This window comes from Lithobates pipiens, unplaced genomic scaffold, assembly GCF_037356315.1.
Source record: "Lithobates pipiens isolate NorthernLeopardFrog02 unplaced genomic scaffold, aLitPip1_a1.2 Scaffold_23, whole genome shotgun sequence".
NCBI classification, from domain to species: Eukaryota; Metazoa; Chordata; class Amphibia; order Anura; family Ranidae; genus Lithobates; species Lithobates pipiens.
In genome coordinates, this window is record NW_027507785.1 from 199,100,353 (window position 1) to 199,122,022 (window position 21,670).

At 38.7% G+C, this 21,670-nt stretch overlaps 1 protein-coding gene across 6 annotated transcripts in view; it reads left to right on the top strand.

The window, feature by feature from the left end:
- Positions 1-13,401, top strand: part of DENND1B (DENN domain containing 1B) — a 364,765-nt gene extending 351,364 nt beyond the window's left edge. For 4 of the 6 annotated variants that reach the window (XM_077452757.1, XM_077452754.1, XM_077452758.1 and 1 more), the window contains 3 exons: positions 2,660-2,742; positions 6,460-6,685; positions 11,485-13,401. In XM_077452757.1, the coding sequence (XP_077308883.1) occupies positions 2,660-2,742; positions 6,460-6,685; positions 11,485-11,859 (684 nt within the window). In that variant the 3' untranslated portion in view covers positions 11,860-13,401. Of the gene's footprint in view, positions 1-2,659; positions 2,743-6,459; positions 6,686-7,937; positions 7,987-11,484 lie in introns of all 6 variants that reach the window. The other 2 variants (XM_077452759.1, XM_077452755.1) reach the window with 2 other exon arrangements.
- The last annotated feature ends 8,269 nt before the right edge of the window (positions 13,402-21,670 follow it).

Genomic DNA, 21,670 nt, shown 5'->3' on the forward strand with positions numbered 1-21,670 from the left:
ATTATTCTTGGCTGTTTGTAAATCTAGATATTTTAGGAGTATAATTTAAACATAAATACAATTATTTATTTATGCTTACAAAGTGAGGGATGTACATGCAGAAAACACTAATTGCTTACAACTGTATACTACATACAGTGGAGTTCATTTTTGAAAGAGGAAAATACAAAAAATGCCTATCTGATCTGGTTGAATGCAATCAGTGTTAAATCTTTTGTCTTGTTTGGTCTAATAAGCAAATTCCATTTTTTACCTCTATGTAGCCATGAGTTTCTTGAAGGATGTTGCTTTGTGTAAAAATATATTTTTACTGACATAGTAACGGCTTTAACATTTTTTGACGCCAATGTTTATGTCAAAAACGTTGCCCGTCATGCTGGTTTTGAGGGTTAAGTCATGACCCGTCTCTCGCTATTATTTAATAATCCCTAGTGCTGCAGTTTTTAATCCAGCCGTTGTGATTAAAGTGAAATATGTTGCTGCTCACATAATGATTGGTTTTGTTGATGTTTTCGCTATGCTCAGACAATTAATCCTGGATTTAAAGTATCTGATAGCATATTATAATTATGCCATGTTAAAGATCCAGCTTCTGAGCAGTGTGTCCATATCAGAGTGACTGAAAATATCATAGATTATTGAAAACCAGGAGGGCTTTACTGCCCTCTGGTGGCAAAAGCCAAAAAGACAGATATCACTAATTGGCTACAAGCCTCTTTCTTTTTATGTGTATATATATATATATATATATATATATATATATATATATATATATATATATATATATATATATATATATATATATATATATATATATAATATAATTTATTTTGTATTTTATTTGTTTTGCATAGTTTTTATGGCCTTTCCATGCTTAGATTTAGTTTTCTTCTTGACCTTTTGTTGTCTATTTTTTGTGATTCTATGTATGTACACTATCTCACATAAGTGAGTACACCCCTCAAATGTTTGTAAATATTTTATTAAATCTTTTCATGTGACAACACTGAAGACATGACACGTTGCTACAATGTAAAGTAGTGAGTGTACAGCTTGTATAACAGTGTAAATTTGCTGTCCCCCTCAAAATTACTCAACACACTGCCATTAATGTCTCAACCGCTGGCAACAAAAGTGAGTACACCCCTAAGTGAAAATGTCCAAATTGGGACCAATTAGCCATTTTCCCCCTCCCTGGTGTCATGTGACTCATTAGTGTTACAAGGTCTCAGGTGTGAATAGGGAGCAGGTGTGTTAAATGAGGTGTTATTCAGTCTCATACTGGTCACTGGTAGTTCAATATGGCACCTCATGGCAAAGAACTCTGAGGATCTGAAAAAAAGATTGTTGCTCTACATAAAGATGGCTTAGGGCTATAAAAAGATTTCCAAGACCCTGAAACTGAGCTGCAACACCGTGGCCAAGAACATACAATGGTTCAACAGGACAGGTCCCACTCAGAACAGGCCTTGCCATTGTCGACCAAAGAAGTTGAGTGCACATGCTCAGTGTCATGTGCAGAGGTTGTCTTTGGAGAATAGACGTATGAGTGCTGCCAGCATTGCTGCAGAGGTTAAAGGAGTGGAGGGGAGGGGTCAGCCTGTCAGTGCTCAGACCAGACGCCACACACTGCATCAAATTGGTCTGCATGGCTGTTCATCCCAGAAGGAAGCCTCTTCTAAAGATGATGCACAAGAAAGCCCGCAAACAGTTTGCTGAAGACAAGCAGACTAAGGACATAGATTACTGGAAACATGTCCTGTGCTCTGATGAGACCAATATAAACTTATTTGGTTCAGATGGTGTCAAGCGTGTGTGGCGGCAACCAGGTGAGGTGTACAAAGACAAGTGTGTCTTGCCTACAGTCAAGCATGGTGGTGGGAGTGTCCTGGCCTGGAGCTGCATGAGTGCTGCTGGTAAATACAGTTCATTTAAGGAAACATAAATGCCAACATGTACTGTGACAAACTGAAGCAGAGCATGATCCCCTTCCTTTTGGAAGCTGGGCCGTAGGCAGTATTCCAACATAACGACCCCAAACACACCTGCAAGACGACCACTGCCTTGCTAAAGAAGCTGGGGGTAAAGGTGATTGACTGGCCAAGCATGTCTCCCGACCTAAACCCTATTGAGCATCTGTGGGGCATCCTGAAACGGAAGGTGGAGGAGCGCCAGGTCTGTAACATTCACCAGCTCCATGAAGTCCTCATGGAAGAGTGGAAGAGGATTCCAGTGGCAGCCTGTAAAGCTCTGGTGAACTCCATGCCCAAAAGGATTAAGGCAGTGCTGGAAAATAATGGTGCCCACACAAAATATTGACACTTTGGGCCTAATTTGGACATTTTCACTTAGGGGTGTACTCACTTTTGTTGCCAGCGGTTTAGACATTAATGGCTGTGTGTTGAGTTATTTTGAGGGGACAGAAAATGTACACTATTATACAAGCTGTACACTCACTACTTTACATTGTAGCAAAGTGTCATTTCTTCACTGTTGTCACATGAAAAGATATAATAAAAAAAAATTACAAAAATGTGAGGGGTGTACTCACTTTTGTACACACGCACATTATGTATATATTTTATAAAAACACACTATTATGTCTGACACATGCTCTTTTTCATACATGAGTCCACCTAGCTATTTGTTTTTCCTGCAGACACGAAGGAATCGGCACTTGATGAACACTGCAGACCACAACTCTGGACTGGAAGATTCAGATGTAGCTGACAGTGCTAGCAAGTGAGTATATATATCAGTGTTTCTCAACCTTTTTTCTGTTTAAAATTTTGCATAAACTTGAGGCACCCTATTCTGAATTGAAAAAGAAAACTAAACTAATAGTTTTACATAAAACAGTGTGCAGTGATATCTGCACATGTTAGACACCCAACATTAGAGATTATTTAATCTTAAAAATGTGATGTACCCTTGCTCAATGGTACTGACTAGCATTCCAACTTTTCTCTTCTATCCCAGTTTCTCTCCCTCAATCAGCTAACGTGAACCCTGTGTTGACAGAGGGGGGTAGGTAAGAGGCAAACAATGATGTCCCCAGGCGCCTGATGTCCTCCTTATCAACCTATGCCATCATCAGTTGTTGGAACACCAGCAGCTGGCCAACACAATCCCCAAACCCTGTAGCTTTGTGTAGCAAAAAAAGGCAGCCTTGATGCACACTCTGGTTTGTTGACAATGTTTGGCCCTGTTGAGCTTGGGAAAACAAACTATGATGAGAAGTTTTAAACTAATAATATCTAATTGCAAACAGTGCAGGGTAGTTCTGATGCAGCAGTGCTGTTTTTTTCCTGATTGACACAAATGCAGGGGCTCTTTTACTGCTGGAACTGAACGGAAGCACGAAACAGGAAAAGCCACACTTACAACTGGCTACCATACATACATTTTAGATTTAAAGAACATTTTTAAGTGTTTTCTTTTTGTTAAGTAAATTGGCATTTTTCTCTCAATACATTTGTTATTGTAATTTTACTTTTAACAAGATTGCAGTAAACAAATAAAAAGATAGGTAGAACTACAATTAAATGGAACGTGGAGACTGAGTAGTTATTCATTTGTGTACAATACCATACAGAACATGTTATATTAATGTTTTAACATTGTAGAAAAGATCACAACTTTGAAAATGGTGAAAAAGTAGAAAGTAAACACAGATATTAAGGTAAAATTTGTGTACTTGGAGTACCTTAACAACTACCACTGTTTTATTCTTCATTTATTTTCATATTCCTTACACAATCCTGCTTCCATATCAGTGCTCATGATAGGAGGATTTCCTACACATCTACACAAATTTACTGTGACATTAGAGCTACTGCTGAAGCTTCAACTCCCATTACCATTGGAGACGCAAAGCATATGCTGCCAGTATCAAAGACAGGAGGTGGTTCTAGGTAGAGTCATCCTTTCAATGACAAGCTAGAGGCTTGTGAATCGGTGGTAACACTGCTGATAGCCATGCCCATTCTAACATCACCATGTCCCTCATGAACAATGGTTCTACAAGATTGACTGTCCATACTGCTGAATACTGTTAAACTGCAAACAACATTTCCACAAGTGGGCTTTTTTTTATCTCCCTCCATTTCATATAACCCCATTCTGTAAAACAGACATTTTTGTATATTTGAGGATTTCTCATTCTGCAACTTCTCCTACCTTAGGTTTTGCACACCCCCTCAAATAGCTTTGTTATTGTGTATAATCTGTATGCTGTCTGTTAAATTCAGTGTTAGTCTTTGGAATTTTAATCCTGAATATTTGAAAAAAATGTAAATCAAATATCCACAGTGCAGTGCTAGTGTGTATCATAAATACATATATGCAAGTGCTTTAGACCATATGAATCACATAAAAAAACCTAATTGTGTTGAAAAAGGCCTGATAGTCGTCTTCTCTTTTTACTGTGCTCAGCACCATGCAAACAAAACACTAAAGTAGTGTGTATCCTTTAAAAGCCTTTATTTCACACCAAATACTACATTAACCCACTCACATTGCTTTGGTGCTCAATCAGATATATCCAGCAATATACTGTACTTAGGTTTGGTGATCGTGTGCAATACTGCTTTTGATATGAAAGTTGCCGCACTTCCACCTTGCGATCGAGCAACATGATGTCATTCAAGACCTGCCCCTACTTACTTCGTTACAGGGCACAGGACTTCCTCTGGGGTTTTCAATAGAAAAACATACCTTTATATCCTATAGGAGTATAATAATAATCACATTTCTAAATAACTAACCCCAAACCAAAAGCATGTAAAGAGCCTCTGGAGGAAACAACAGATCTTACATTTTTATTGTCCTATAAATGACTGAGGTTACATTGATCTACCTTAAAGTTGGATATGACATGTAACATTTTCTCTACTAGCAGTACTACTAGCTGTTTTCCTCATCTCTCACCCTATCAGATGGATAGTGTTCTTTCCCAACAGATCCGGCCCCTTTCTCTTTTTAACTTTGCTGTTTTATTATTAATACACTAAATCAGCGGTGGTCAACCTAATAAGAATATAGGGCATCAAGTGCAGCCCCTCACACTTCCAAAGGGCTGCCCAATAGCAGCTATTTGCAGCAGATACATATCACTTGGTTTTCCTGGGTCTCTAACTCCAGGATCCTGTTCCTTTGGGCACCTGGCCTGCCCCTCTTTCAGCTCCCGGACAGAGCTTACCCTATTTCCATCCGGCTGCGACTTACACCATTAACGGTGTCTCATTTGTGCACTTATTCCTGTGATTTTTTTTTTGTTACATATACACAAACCAAATTCTGGCTGTGTCCTGGTGCAGTGGGTGCTGCTCCATGAAACGCTAAGAGACTACAGTCCAAATATGCATCAATTAAAGTGCTTTTTCAATTTTGTATATATGTAATTCAACAGGAATACATGCATATTGTATTTTTGTATCTTGACACAAAGTCTAAGATGTCTGATTTTTAACTCTTACATGAAATACAGTTTGTATTTTCTTGTATATACTAATATCCATTTTATTTGGTATAACTTAGAAAAGTCCCATGGACAAAATTTCTTCTTTTAGTTTAAACATTCATATTCACATATGTGGCTGCAGTATCGTTGCAATGCTGCGACTTTCCCCCGCTGGCTCTAAGATCTTAAAACTCAGTGACCACATGACCACTGATCGCTCAGATCTTGACCTTCACTGAGCAGAGTGTGATGACTAAAAGTTAGTTACTGGCTAGTTACTGGCTCTCTGCCTCTCCAGTGCTTACTGGAGTTCAGGGCTGTGTGCTGAGAGGCTAAGCTACCTGTTGTTCAGGCATCTGGGTGGGATCGCTTCTGTGACATCAGCCAACAGCGGGACAATGCACATCTCCTTTTCCCACTCACTTCTGATTTGTTTGGAAGGAGCAGTGCATATTGGCTGTGGTCATGTGCACTGCTTTATGCACACTACACATCCCATATTCCCTATCTCAGGAGGTAAGCAAGATAGGGTGACTTTTTTTCCTACATCAGTTTGGCCATGGAGAACAAACTTAGCCACCCTTTAATGAAGTTAGATCACAGCAGCAAAAAAAGGCAATTGGAGATTTGAAGGCGACTGAGAGCAATAGAAGGTACTTTGAGGTTGATTTACTGAAAGCAAATAGACTGTTGCTTCAGAGCTTAGTATATGAGCAGAAACTGACTTCTATAATCCAATCATGTGCAAGCAAAAAAAAGCTGTTTTTTTTTCCCTTGCATGTGATTGGGTATTATTTGCAAAGTGCAGCTTCACTTCATTTACAGCTGCACTTTGTGCACAGTCTATTTGTCTTTAGAAAACAACTCCTTTATTTAGGTATCGGATACAAACTTGACTAGAATTTTATCATTTCAGATTTGTCATTAGCTAATTGCTGTTGTAGCACTGTACATAAGCTCTGTCCTCCATTTGTCAGTCATTGTATATGCCTCCTCAGATTGTCATCGGAAGACAGTGAAGAAGCGTCTGGATATTTGTATGACAGTGATGCGTCGTATGATGATGCAAGCCTTTCCTCACGTCCAGGGGGAGAGATGGATCTCCTGGGAGAAATTCTGGACTCGTTAAGCACCCATAGTTCTGACCCTGGTGGAGCCCGGCTCACAGCCGCCAAGAGTCTGGACTTTTTTCGCTCTGTTGAGGATTTAGACTACAAAGTTATGGTATGTTAGTAAGCTTATAAGTATGGTTTGATGTGAAAGCAGATTTCTAAGATATTTTGCTGCTGTAAATACTTTCTCCCAAAGCTTTCCTATGTAGTTGTCTAGCTAAAGCCCACATTAGGCCAACATTTTTAATTTTGGATAGAGAATGAAAGGGTTAAAATCTCTGTCAGAATTGTATTATAGTCTGTGTCCAAAAAGGCATATTTCCTTTCAATTCCTGTCCCAGGGAAGCTCATCAGTAGGAACAGGCACAACAACAAAAATACATTTTAGTATAGCTGGGAAAGATTAGGACCTCGGTCAGGTTTTCATTGTGTTACTTTGCCAGTGATCCTGTTTCCTAATTTCTTGTCCTGGTGTCACTGATTCAAACTGTAAAGGTAAACATCCACAGTGAATTTACAGACTGCAGTGAGGCTCTAGAGGAAATTTAAAGGTAAATCCACTTTATGTGATTAAAAAAAGTATAAAATAAACCATAACTGTCTGTATTGCAAACATAACCCTTGTCACTGTTATACCTTTTTTGGTGACTGCTTCCGTCATCAGTGGTAGGCAACCATTGTACGAGTTTATTGGCCAGATTTACCTCCCCATCATACTGCAGTGAATACTGCTTGGAGTAAATTAGTTTATTGGCTTTCTCTGGTTTTTGTTGGTAAATGGGTGGTAGAAGCATCAGACAAGCGCTGGAAGTTAACCAGATCACAGGGGCTTCTACACAAGGCCTATGACTGGTCTCCAGTGATAAACGTGTCTATTAGGAGAAAAGATATAGTCCCAAGGCCCATGATGTAAAGGGTGATTCACTTCCATTAAGCCTGGACTGTGGACTGTCAAGCTCAGGTACACAATGCCGCATAGTTGTCATTGCACATGTATGCAAAATGCAATTTTTCATGTTTGCAGCACTCAATTGATTAACTGCCCACTCCCTAATTAATATTAATGGGTAGGCTGTCTGGGTAAAGTAAAAACAAGCAATTGCTTTCCTGTGGAATAGAAACAACCCCTTGTCTCTGTCCTAAATCACAGGTATAGTGGTGAGTGTGACATCTCCAGTTATCACAATACTATATACAGTATAGCATACGGTCAGAGTTTTTGAAATAGTTACCGCTGCAAAACAAATAAAAACATGTTATGTTTTCAGTTAGTTATTTCCAGAGTTATTCCTTCTCATTCTTTCTGATTATCAATGTTGCATTGATGTTTCTTTCTGCATTCAATCTTTGGATTGTGATGTCAGCCAGCCCAGTCTGAATCAATGAGTATGGACGAAAAAATCTATACCAAAGGTAGGCAACCCATAGCTCCCCCCTCATTCATTCCTACATATTCCCAGCATGCCCAGCCAGTCCTCAGTGCATTCGATTTTGTTGTGAATATTTGTGTGATATTTTCTGATGATAACTCTGCAAAACGTATCAATAGTCTGCATTTGAATTTAGTTGTTAAGATGGTAAGATTCCTGCCATGATAATAGATGAATAGAAGTGAAAACATGGTACCAAAAATTTCACTACACAAATTGCATCAAAGCTGGATACAATTTAAATCAAAAAGATAAGTGCAATACTAACTAATTAGCAAATAAACTCCTTGTGTGTTAGATTGCTGAAGTATGTAGAATGAATCTAAACTTGCTTACAGTAAACAATGTTCTTAAAAATCATTTCAGAATAATTGCTATTTATGTGCAGAGAATACATACCCACAGGGATACATTCTGACAACATGGGGAGTATATTATATTGCCAGAATCCAAAATAAAAATATAAAAGCAAAGCTTTTTATGACATATATTTATGTATTCAAATAACATCCCTCTGGAATAAAGTTCAAACTCTTTTTTTTTTTTTTTTTTTATGTTGTACTGGGATTTCTTCAGTTGGAATTTCTTCCTATATCTGTCTATATATACTACCTCATGGTTTCTCCTTGTAGCCCAGTCTTCCCCTTGATAAAGTTTGTAAAATACATTTGTACTCAAATGGTAACCAAAATTTCTGACCAGTTTTTCTGGGGTGGATAAATAGTTACGAAAGAACCATGATACATTTTCTAGCCCAAATGGTGCTCCGAGCTTTCTCCATTGCTTGCTACTTGACCAGAGGCCTAGGTTTTTGGTCAAATGATTGCTGCTGACAGAAGTCAAGTGCAGTGATAATTTTATCTCCCCAGTGCAATTGTAAAGAAGTCTGAGTTTTTGAGTGTACGAGTTGGAAAATGTTCTTTATTTTCTTTTCATAGAAGCCCAAGAAACAAATATTAAACTTAAAGTAGTATTAACCATTTTTTGCTATTTAGCACTGCACTGCTTTAATTGATGCTGTTTGAAGACAAAGGTTGGTCACACTAAATATTGATTTGATTTGGGTTTCTCTTCTGTTCATTTATTTTCCATTTTGTTAATTGATAAAAATAAACTATTAACGCTTCTATTTCTAAAAGCATTCTTAAAGTGATACTAAAGTCATGTTTTTTTTTCTTTTTTGTTTTTTTTAAACTTGCCTAACTTATACTTACCTGCTCTGTGCAGTGTTTTTTCACAGAGCAGCCCTGATCCTCCTCTTCTCGTGTCCCTCACCCATGCTCCATGCCCCTCCCTCCTGCCAAGTGCCCCCCGCAAGCAGATTTATATGGAGCAGCCGAACCATGGCTTTGTGTGTCCATTCAGGCATGGAGCCGCGGCTCAGCCCCGACCCCTCTCTCTCCTTTTTGGCTCGCTGACTTTGACAGCAATGGGAGCCAATGGTACCCACTGTGTGTCTTAGCCAATCAGGAAGAAGAGTCTCGGACAGCCAAGTCTCTCGTCCAACATCGCTGGATCAAGATGGGGCACAGGTAAGTAATAAGGGGACTGAGGGGGGCTGCTGCACACAGAAGGTTTTTTCTCTTAATGCATAGAATGCATTAAGAGAAAAAAACATCTGCCTTTAGAACCATGATTTCGGCATTTTGGTGGTTCTCGTGCCTCTCTATCAATTGGATCAAGTCGGCATTAATGCTGTTAGACAATGCACCCAGACATACACTGTCTACCCCCTGCTCCAACCCCTTAGTGACTTCTTTCAGATAACTGGGTATCCAAATCTCCCCCATTATCACAGAATATTGCTGTCTTAATGTGCACCTTCTGATTGTCTGGTTTAATGAGAAAATAATTATTTGGAACAACCTCAAAATGTCTCTGGCAGGGAAAACAAATTTAATTAAAATTATACTTATGCCACAACTTCTATATGTCCTAACTCCCCATGGTGGTCCCCTTGAAAAAATTTTGGGTAGTTCCCTTTTTTGGTTGCTGCTTTGGGTTGCCTGCCCTCCCAGAATCAGGCTGGAACAGCTGCAATTTCCTAAGGATGGCAGAGGCCTTGCCCTCCCAAATCCTTGGATTTATTATATAGCTGCTCAACTCCAAGATCTCATAAGCTCCATGTCCCTTACCCCTTAGCGTTCTTATGCCTGTCTCTTGCTTGTTGGCTCTGGTGCAGACCTCTTCCCGGAGGGATTGGAGGCCCAGGTATTTCAGAAATCCAATAAGCAAAAGACTACCTATGCACTACTTCAGAAAGTCTAGAATAAATCAAAGCAACTGCAGCGTGTGACAAGTTATACTGCATATAGTCTGCTTTGGAGAAATCATACCTATGTTGAACTAACCAAAATCCAACAGGGGCCCAGATGGCGTGCCTGGGGGATAACTCTTTTCTCCTAGGTGTTCCAACATGGGAGATTGATATCTTTGTGGACCTCCAACGTAAATTTGCTTTACCTGACCACATGTTTTATTACTATCCACAGTTATCCCATGCAGTCAAGGCACTGGGCGATGCGACAAAGTGGTCCCTTTCACCTACCGCCATATTCCATTTACTTCAGTCTGCGACCAAACAAAAGGTTTTATATCCCAGTGCTATCACATGCTCATAATGGAGTATTTGAAGGCCTTCTCCACCGGGGCAATGTCGCAGTGGGAGGATATAGGAACCTTGAATTCAATGGGAATTCAATGGAATCAATGGGAGGAAGATTTCCAGTCAGCCAATATGTGCTCCCTTAATGTCCCCCACCGGTCAAAACATGGGTGACTCATATGGGGAACACGCTCCTGTTGGTGAGATACATATACAAGCATAGGGGTCAATTTAATAAATATGAAAAACTTTAGTCCCCATGACTAAATGTCCCCGGGCTAGCACCTCGGGAGTTTGTTCTGATGAGGGTGTTGCAGTGTCCCACAAGATGCTTGTATTTTGAGAGAATCCTAGTAATATGGAAGTGGTGAAATGGGACATAAAGTCACAGGCAGGTCCTATAAATTGAATACCCAATATCCATCCATCTGGGGGCATGGATGGGGTAGGTCTAAGAGGCGTGTCATGTTTAACCCTGTAGGATGAAATTGCAACCTGCTAATGTACCAGATTTGCTTGAACTGTGAGTTGTTTATAGATCTGCTCAGTGGTTTACTGGAATGGATATAGTTCTCTATTCTTGTTTCTTACTAATTTAGGACTTGGTATATTCCCATTAAAAACCTTTTTGATGTAAAAAAAAAAAAAAAAGGCAAACAAAACTGTTCTGTTTGTCCTGCAACCAGGTTCTCTTTCATGTTTCTGTCATGGTGTGGGTAGCACATGTAATCACAAGGAAAACCTGATTGCTAGAGGCAGAAAAAAAGAGTTCATCCTCAAGAACTTCTTGATTATGAGTCTCAGTTAGGTGGCCTAAATATGGCATCACGTTGTGCTTACAAGTTTGTTTACACTGTATTTTTGTATCTCCACCAGAAGAAACCCAGTACCCCCAGTGAGGACAACTTGAGCTCATGGAGTGCAGGTGCTAGAGAAAACTGGAACTTTGGCCAAGATGACAGTGTCCTTTACAGAAAACATCTCTTGCCACCCCGACAGCAAACCAGGGAAGGGGCATCTTTTAAAGACTGTGACAGACGCAGGTCAGAATTCCCCACATTTCTTTTTACTGGTGTTCCAGATGCTGACATGCAAGGACGCCCCACTTCTCTCTTTTGCCACCGGGAGGTAGAACCAGCATACGTTGTTGGTATCCCTTATAATGAGCTTCCACAGAAGAGCCTGACTGGACAGGCACAATGGGAAAAGGAGACCCAACTGCAAGATTTACAAAACAGGAACCCACCTTAGTCATGCTCACATATGTCGGTGCTGTCTGCTTGCTTCCAACTCAAGGTTCAGGCATTCCAGAAGCTAGCAGAAAAGCAAAACTGAAAATTTAATAGTTTAAAATCAATTTAACTACTGAATCTCTAAATGTCCTGCAATTTCATGCATCTCTGCCAACCTTATCATGCATATACATATAATTCTACATCTTTTCCTTTATTTAAGTTTTTTGTTTTCTTCTCATTTATGTATTTTAATATAACTAGGAAGAGTTTTTAAAGCAGTGTTTGGCCAACAGGTGGTGGTTGTGAACGTGGATGCAGCTATCATTTAAGGACTTCAGTCAAATTCTGCTGTGGTTTTTTGCAAGCTAACCATTCTATGGTTTATATTCAGTATTTGTTGAGCATTTGATGTGTTTTAAAGGTTTTTCCACTTAATTTAAATTAACTCCTTCAGACCCTAAATGTACTAATGCAGATGGGTCAAGTTCACCCATAATTTTTGCATAAGTAATATCTGGACCCTCTGTGCCACCATTGTTTTACAATATGTCTGCCTACTAAGACAAGCCAGTATACTGAAGAATGATCCCACTACTATACCTGTTTTAAAAGACATATAGGTGTTGGTCAAACATGTAGGGAGATCTCTTTGATTGTGCATGGCACTTTTACAATTTAGATAAAGCCCAGAAAACTTTGAGCTCAATTTTAATTTTTATGTTCTCCTGAAATGTGATTATGCTTTGATGCTTTCTGGAGCGTTTTTTCTACAACAGTTTAACAACACTCTAACCCCAGTGTTGATGCTTTTTAAGTACCCATTAGACAATGTCAAAATTCGGAATATTGTTTTATCCCATAAGAAGATTTTTTTACATGTGATAATTAAAAGTCTTTTACATAGAACAGCTGCCCCTACAATCAAGGGCATTACCAAAGATTGTTATAGCCACAAAGTGTGCTAAAATGTTACTTTCCTGATATATTTCTCTGTGAAGACTTGCAAAACAAGACCTGAAAATTAACAATAAGGCTCCATGCACACTGGATGTTAAAATCACATTATAAAAACGCCAGTAGCTTTGCAGTGAGTATTTTAATGTTTTTTAACATTTTTGCAATAGCGTTTATTAGCGATTTTTTTTGTTTGTTTTTCCAATGGATCAAAAACATTAAAAAAATGCTGGTGAGACACATTTTTGAGCAATTATCGATGTTTATCAGCATTTTGCGTGTTTAACGGTTTTTGTGGTTAGAAAAACATGTCCTGAATGGAATTTTAGGGCGTTCAGACAACAGCCCATAAACGCTACTGCTGATAAACGTCCAAAAACGTCCATTTGTGCATGGACACATAGGATAACAGGGAAGTTTATGGGCTGTTAAAAAGAAAAATGCCCAAACTCCCAAAAACGGCCGTTTATTAGCTTCAGTGTGCATGGAGCCTGATAGTTGACCTTATATCCTACCTTTTTTATTTTTATCTTTTTAGAAAAATATTGTTGAAGGCTTAGGTCTTATGTGGATTAGGATTTTTGAACTGGTACCAAGAATGAAACATATCTGTGAAATTCAGTGAGTGTTGGCGCAGCTGCTTTTAGTCTAAATTGGGGAGAACTTGTGACAGGGTGACAACACAGGATAACAATTGGGAGACCGGAACAGAGAATTATCGCCCTATCTCAGGAAGTGCCTGCATAAGGACCATAATAGTGGGATCACCAGGTACTATATTAATAAAAGCTGCAGATTTAAATATTTAGAAAATTATTTTTGATTCTTCTTTGACATGTTAAAGTGTATATGAGTGATTGGGTTTACAGTTAATTTAATCAGTAGCAAGCTTATAATTTGCCCAATTTATTTATATAGAAACTATCAACAAACAGATTTACAGTGCCTTTTTTCTATTTCTAATATTCTCTAAAGTTGGATATATAAGTAATTATGGCTGTTGTTAACCTCTAGCTCCCTTGGTATATGGACAGTGTTTGGTTTTTTTCAGCAGCTTGATGGCCGGAATAGCCTACTTCACAATGCTTCTACTTGCAGGAATGTTACCTGGCATGCTTTATTGGATAGAATCAGTGCTTGGTACATGATTGGATGGTCTTTTAGTGTAATAAGTTACCACAACAGGCAGACCAGTCTCGAAGCCACAAGTGTTATATCACACCAAAATCAATTATATTGTACTCTGTTTCTTAAAACTATGCAACATTAGATATTTAATGTATCATATACCATAGCAACATAAATGGTACGCTAAACACTTGAAACATGGTTAGTTATATCACAGTAACCATTATTTTATTTTATTTTTTTGTTCTATAAATGGTACGGAATTTCTTTAGCATGCTTTAAAATGATTTGGAAAATGTTTTACGGGACAGATGTATATATTTAAAAAAAAAAACTACCTATAAATAGGTATTTGTAGCTTATATTCTGTAACACTTGCAATGCCAGTGCACTGTGATATTATGAAAATTTACATATGCAGAAGATGTTTGGGAGATGAAAGCATGTATTTATTTGCATATCAGTCTGCTCCAGGCTGGAGTGTTTTCACACTAGGTATATCGACATTCTGCATCTCAAAGGGAGGAAAAGTGGTATGGGAAACAGTGGGATGTTGGATAATTGTTAGGGAGATACTGAGCGTTGCATTTTTTGTTAATATATATTTTTTTGTAACTTTTAATGAGGGAAAATCATACGCTCAAGTTTTGTTTGTTGTCTAAGTAAAATGCATGTTTTTACTATCTATGCTTTAACCCCATTTCTGTTAATATGGGACATTTGCACATCTTTCAATATTTAAGAACATTTTTTATCTGTCCTGACCCTGCCCTCTGTGGCTTAAATTATGCAAAACCACATCCATTTGCGGAGGAAAGTCAGATTGTTCTGCAAAACAACACAGTTGGAAGTTATATGACTGGCACATCCATGTCATCATAGGAACCTACTATTGAATCCCCGACGACACTGTTACAATTCTGTTAATTTATTTTTTTCCAAAGAAAAGTGAAATGTATTGAAAAACCTGTGATGTTCTAGTTTTAGATAAGAATTATTGTTTATGTTCAATGTGTTTTTAGACTGAATATTATTTAAAATGGCAAATATTTGATGCTGGGTGCCACAAAATGTGGAGGTAGGTAACTCGCTGTTAGCATGGTTGTATATACAATTTAGCCAAATTACATACATAACCACTTTGCGGTTTTGCAGGCACCATGGTATGAAATAGTAAGTGTTGCATATATCTGTATTTGTGGTGCAGGCTGATAAACAGGAAAGTGCCTGTGTTACCCAGGCAACTAGTCTGAGCCAGAAAGATGGAAGCGGATTGATTATTCTGGGCAACATGCTGAATTCTGTCTCTCCAGGTTTTGTATGTTGCCCTCTTTGTTGTGCGGAGTTAGTAACTTATTGTTGCCAAAAATCTTTTGTTTTATCTTAGGTAGTTACAATTCCAGATCCATTTCTGCATTTTCTTTATGTTTATACAGAACACAAAACTTGACTCCTAATTATTGTAGTAAGACACTGTATACCTGCTTTAGGCAGAACTATTTTAAAAGTACAAACAAATAAAAAGATGAGACCTTCCTGACAAATTTAGTGGGTACTATTTGCATAATGTGTCTAGTCATATCTAAGGTTGCCAGAAGTCTCTTTTTAGGATAGTTCTGTATCCCCTGTGCATCTTAGTGTATACAGTACAAACTTTTTCATTGTCTTTTTTATAATTTGTTCTATAAGGAGATAGTATGAGATAAACCAATAGGTATTTTGGTTACTTAGAAAAAGTGATAAACCCTATAATAATATGAAATTAGGCCATCGTCCACCTACAACCTCTTAACAAGTCCTAAACCAGAAGTTCACTGCATCTGAGCATCACAAACCAAAAAACTCTACTTCATTTTTGATATTCAAAACAAACTCACCCATCCATTGATGTTTCCATGCTTTATTTTGCTGAGAAATCACTTTGAAAAACACCCCCCAGCATTTCCGGCTATTGCCATTTTGAGTAAGTGCAGGTGATTCATGTAGCATTTACTTCCTGGAATCCATCTGAACGCCTCCTCCGCTCCTGAAGACTCTTAGAATGCATGACATAATTTTGCCTAGGCATGCCTTCTGCTCTATATTGGGTTGATCTTTGATTTGCAGGTATGAAAGTGATGTAATTTTTCGCATTGAAAGCGGAAATGATCTAACATTCCTTTGCTTCCGCTGTATGAGGAGACACCTAAAGCCCCGTACACACGAGCGGACTTTTCAACATCCAAAGTCCGACGGAATGATTCCGTCAGACTATTCGATCGTGTGTGGGCTGCAACGGACTTTTGATTCGCAAAAGTCTGACGGACTTTAGAAAATGGAACATGCTTCAAATTTTTCCGACGGAACTCCGCCGGACCCAGTTCCTACCGAAAAATTTGCTCGTGTGTATGCTATTCCGACGGACTAAAACCGACGCTAGGGCAGCTATTGGCTACTGGCTATGAACTTCCTTATTCGAGTCCAGTCGTACGTCATCACGTTCGAATCCGTCGGAGTTTGGTGTGATTGTGTGTGGCCAAGTCCGCTCAGTCGAAAAGTCCGTCAGAACTCTGTCGGAACTCCGGCAGAACTCCTTCAGATGTCTGTCGGACATAAGTCCTCTCGTGTGTACGGGGCTTAACAGGTTACTTAGTTTCAAAGAGGGCAAACTATTGGTGCTCTCTTAGCTGTTGCTTTTGTAACTGAAGTTGCCGATTTATTTCTGGTGTGGCGAGGTACAGTATTAAAGGTTATGATGGTATATACAGTTTCCTGTCAAAATGTTGTCTGATAAGCATAAGTGTGGCCCACATGGTCAACTGTCTGAAAGAGACAAAAGGACATTTTGCAGGATTGTGTCCCGGATTTTTATATGAAAAGCGGTATCAGATTTCATTATCCACTCTGCAAGACTTATAGATGTCAAATCCCATGATAATTCAGGCAGTCTTGGCGGTTCAATGCCATATTGGGTAACAATTTTGTTTTTTTACCATACTTGTTTCCATCATTTTGTCCAACCCCTGTATCTAAGAGTAGACATGACTTATTGCTCAAGGAACCCCTAGCAACACCTGGAGGAACCATAGGGTTCCAGAGAAGCTTGTTTAAGAAAGGCTGCTGTAGAGAATAGGGCTTCTACGCTCAGTTGCAGAGATTTTTCCTCTGCCACCTAAGTGGTGACTGGTGTCTTTTTATATTATTATAGGATCTCTTTTTCTGATGCTGCCTATACAGCATTCCCTCCAGTTTACCACAATGCTGCAGAAATGTATAAATTGTGCATGCATTTCTGATTGGAGCTCCAAATTGGACACTCAGAAATTACACACATCAGCAGTCTCACTTGTTTGCTTTCAGAAATGGTAATTATTCTTTCAACAGGATAGGTACATTGTCTGATTAGAACTGGCTATAGATGAAAAACCTAGCATTTTTGACAGTGAGAAATCTTCCTGTGCTTTATCACATTACGCTGCCAGTGGGATCTGGAGCAGTGTTCTCTCTAACGTGGATGCAGGATGAAAGCTGGCTTAGTTTGTGACCTCGTCGTTCCCTTTTCTCCATTAAAAAAAGAAAACATTCAGTATCTGCTTGCACAGACATTTTCAAGCAACTTGAATCATGAGCGTTCATAACCGCATTCCTTGGAAACTGCTCAGCCTCAAAGACACCAGTCACTGAAAACAAAGTTTGAACTTGGAGTAAGATTTAAAACCATCAGACTGCGCATGGTCCATGAGAGCCCATTTATATCTGTGCAGTGTGTTAACGCGCATTGCGTTTAGTCAGTCTATTCATTTGACTGGGATGTCAAATGCGCTAACAAACAGAAGAGGTGTGTGCACCATATTTAGCAAGGTAACACACCACAACTTACGCTAGTGCACTACAACACAGTTGCATTGGGGTTTAGTTCAGCACGAATGGAGCCACATCACACTATCGCACATAATGTGTTAATGTGTTACTGAAACACAAAAGTATGAATCGAACCTAAATTTCAGACACACAGGTTATACAACATGTACTTTACAAAAAAACTCAGATGTATATATAAATATCTAAAACACCCTGTCACAATTCATGATTCCTTTCACCCCTGGTGTTTGTGTTAGGACCAGTTGACACTGCTGCGACAAAGTCGCATGACAAGTCATGCCCCATTTACCACAATGGAATCGTTCTAATCAGTGCGACTCAAGTTGCTCCGACTTAGAAAAAGGTTCCTGCACTACTTTTAGGTGACTTCATCATGACTTGCATTGACTTCTGATAAAGGAGACGTATGCAAGTCATGATAAAGCCGCACTGGTGTGAACTGAATCTAGTAGCTAATTAAGTTGTGTGTAACCTTTTGGTGTTTATGGATGCCAAAATGGTTTTCACAACCATCTTTAAAAACAAAACAAAAAAAACAATACTATTTATGTGTAGGGGTTTCAGAATCTATACATGATAAGCCTCTGTTGTAATAGAGATTAGTATATAGCAGTGGTCATGGCCAAATCATTTTAATAAAATACATGAAAATCCAATTGCTTATGTGCTGCTTTTTATACCTTTTTAAATAGGGGTTGATTTACCCAAAAATTTAATTTTCCCTCAGCTCGGTGAAGCTGTATTCATGTCGGTAATCTTATCATGCAAAGGAAAGACCTTCTTTTCAGTTTCTCTGTACACAGTTGGGTGTTCAAAGTAAACTATGCACTTCTTTAGTAAATCACCACCAATGTCTTCATGCCATGAGCCATAGTCTGATTTATATTCTCTTCTCTACTGCACTGTACTTTTGGAAAGTACATGCAATCACTAAAAAGACCGAAGCATATGTGTAGGCTTAGGTATGCCTTATCTATCCCCTTATCTATCCCCCCCAACCACAACCAACTGTGTAAACAAACACCGCACCTCCAGTGAATACATTGATTTATTCATCATTGCTTTTAGTACCTTTAGTACCTTTTCACACTGCTCTGGTGTGTTCTCTGAAAGCACACCAAAAACGCCCAGTCTAATAGAAGTCTATGGAAAAGCGTGGTTAGCCCGCACGTAAACTGCAGCAGAGCAGTACGAAGGCACCCTTATTCTTGCTCTGCAGATATCCTCCTATGACTATACTTCAAGAATAATGAAGACTGTTCAGTGTAACAAAGTAATGCATATGCTGTTTCAAACCTGTATTGACAGCTGTTAGTGCACAGGGAAACCAAGAGGTAAGTAGTTATATTTTATAGTTGTTTAGCTCTCCTACATATGTTAAAAAATAAAATGTAAATGTTCACGTGTGAGACTGACTACAGTTTTGTCAGCAATTGAATATATTAAAGAGAGCATGTTTTTAGAAAAATATTTTCTTAGAATAAATATTGATGATTGTTCTCTCTCCTTGCACACATGTAAGATATAACCAAAAACTGAATGTATGACGGAAGTGTGTTTGGGTATTTGGTACATTCTCTTTGGCAGTCCTGGTGCTGTTTTCTTGCAGGACACTCGTAGTCCTATTGGTCACCGCTCAACTATTTAGCCACTTGCCAACCAGCTGCCGCAGTTATACTGCAACAGGTTGGCTCGGCTGCGCAAATCGCCAAAGCTGTACATCTATCCCTTTAACAGCTATAGCAGGCCAGCAGCGTGTCGTTGGAACTGATGCATGTGGCTGGCGGACACAATGTCCGCCGGCCACCCGCCATCACTCCACAGAGAGCCAGAATGTGGATTTGTCAATGTAATCAAACAGATCCCCGTTCTGTCAGGGGAGTACAGAGAGATTGTCTATTCCTGGTGATCTGGAACAGCGATCTCACTGTACTCACTATCAGTACACTCCCCTCACAGTTAGAAACACCTCCCTAGGGTTTAACTTAACTGCTTGATTGCCCCTAGTGTTAACCCCTTCCCTGCCAGTGCCATTTATACAGTAATCAGTGGCTATTCTTAGCTCTGATCACTGTAATAATGTCACTGGTCCCAAAAAAGTGCCAAAAGTATGTGATCTATCCGCCACAATGTCGCAGCCCTGCTAAAAATCGCTGATCACCGACATTACTACTAAAAAAATTATAGTAAAAATGCCATAAGTGTATCCCCTATTTTGTAGATGCTATAACTTTTGTGCAAACCAATCAATATACGCTTATTGCGATTTTATTGTATTTTTTTTTACCAAAAATATGTAGCAGAATACATGTTGGCCTAAATTGATGAAGACCTTTTTTTTTTGGATATTTATTATAGCAAAAAGTAAAAAAAAAAATGTTTTATTTTTTCAAAATTGTTGGTCTTTTTTTGTTTATAGCGCAAAAAATAAAAACCGCAGAGGTGATAAAATACCACTAAAATAAAGCTCTATTTGTGGGGAAAAAGGGGCATCAATTTTGTTTATGTACAGTGTCGCTTGACCACGCAATTGCCAGTTAAAGTGACGCAGTGCCGTATCGGGAAAAAATGGCCTGGTCATTAAGGAGGTAAATCCTTCCGGGGCTGAAGTGGTTAAAGTGGATTGAATGTTTATTACTAAGATAGTTCCTTACAAATTTCACAAATGAGGATTGCAGAAATGGCTGCCCTGTATATATGAAAATCCACAAACTACACAGAGAAATGGTTGAAACATGGCCTGATTATTACAAAACACGTAATTGCTTGGGTCACATTCACACATACATCTACATTTCCTAAGACAGATTCCATTATTTTGACTGCTTACAACCCACAAGAGAGATTCATTGTTCTCTGGTATCTGTTTCTGGTAGAAGCATAGAGTTATCCTCCATCTTTTCCTCTGTCCCTAACTCCATCTTTGCCTGTTTCTTAATTAATCCCCTTTCTTTACCAGCTTGTATCATTGTAGCTGGGCTATCCCATCACTCATCAGACATGGGAATATCCTGTATCCAGCACCCTGAAGCCTGGAGGTATAAGAGGCTAGTGACTTACAGCTTGGGGTTCTGATTGATTAATGCCAAAGTATGGAAATATAAACTACGACACATTGCTTGCTAGTTCACTGTCCAAATGTATTATCAAACTAGGGACGTGGCCGGGTGGTACTCCATGCGGCCCTGTCGCAATGTGCCATGACCTATGTATTACAAATTATAATTGTAATATGTCTAAAAATAGCAAAACCCATGTATATGTATCTATGCTCAATACAAGGCTCAAATGAAGTACTTGTGTGATGCTAGATATGATGCAAAGGGTTGACTTTTGTTAGCCATCACAGCCAGTTTCAACTTTCATCTGTTTATTGTGGTCAGGACAATGAAAGCTGTTTTCTAACATGATGACCTTTCTCACTGCATATACACAATCAATGACATTATTAATCTACATAACCTCTTTATGTGGAGTCAGTTTTCTATTCTAATTTGCAGTGTAGACACCATGGTTACAGAGTTATGCATTATAAACAACACGTATTTTTACATCAGTACTCTTTAAATGAAATGGGTAAAAGTAAAACAATTGCTGCATTTAAAAAAAAATTGTTTTTGTACCATGTTGTCATTCTTTGCTGGCTTCATAAATATTTGCTCTTGTGTTAAAGCATGGTATGCAGGTGATGCAAACCTTGAATTATCTATAGTCTACATTTATCAATAGGCTGAGTTCACAATGGATGAATCTGTTAGTTGTGTTGACACCATGACTTAAGTGACAAGATGCAGTACACTCAATATGCAGCATGCATTAGTTTAGTGAAAAAGATCCAAACTGAAAACAATTTATCATCACAGTCACATTAAAAGTGATTGTAA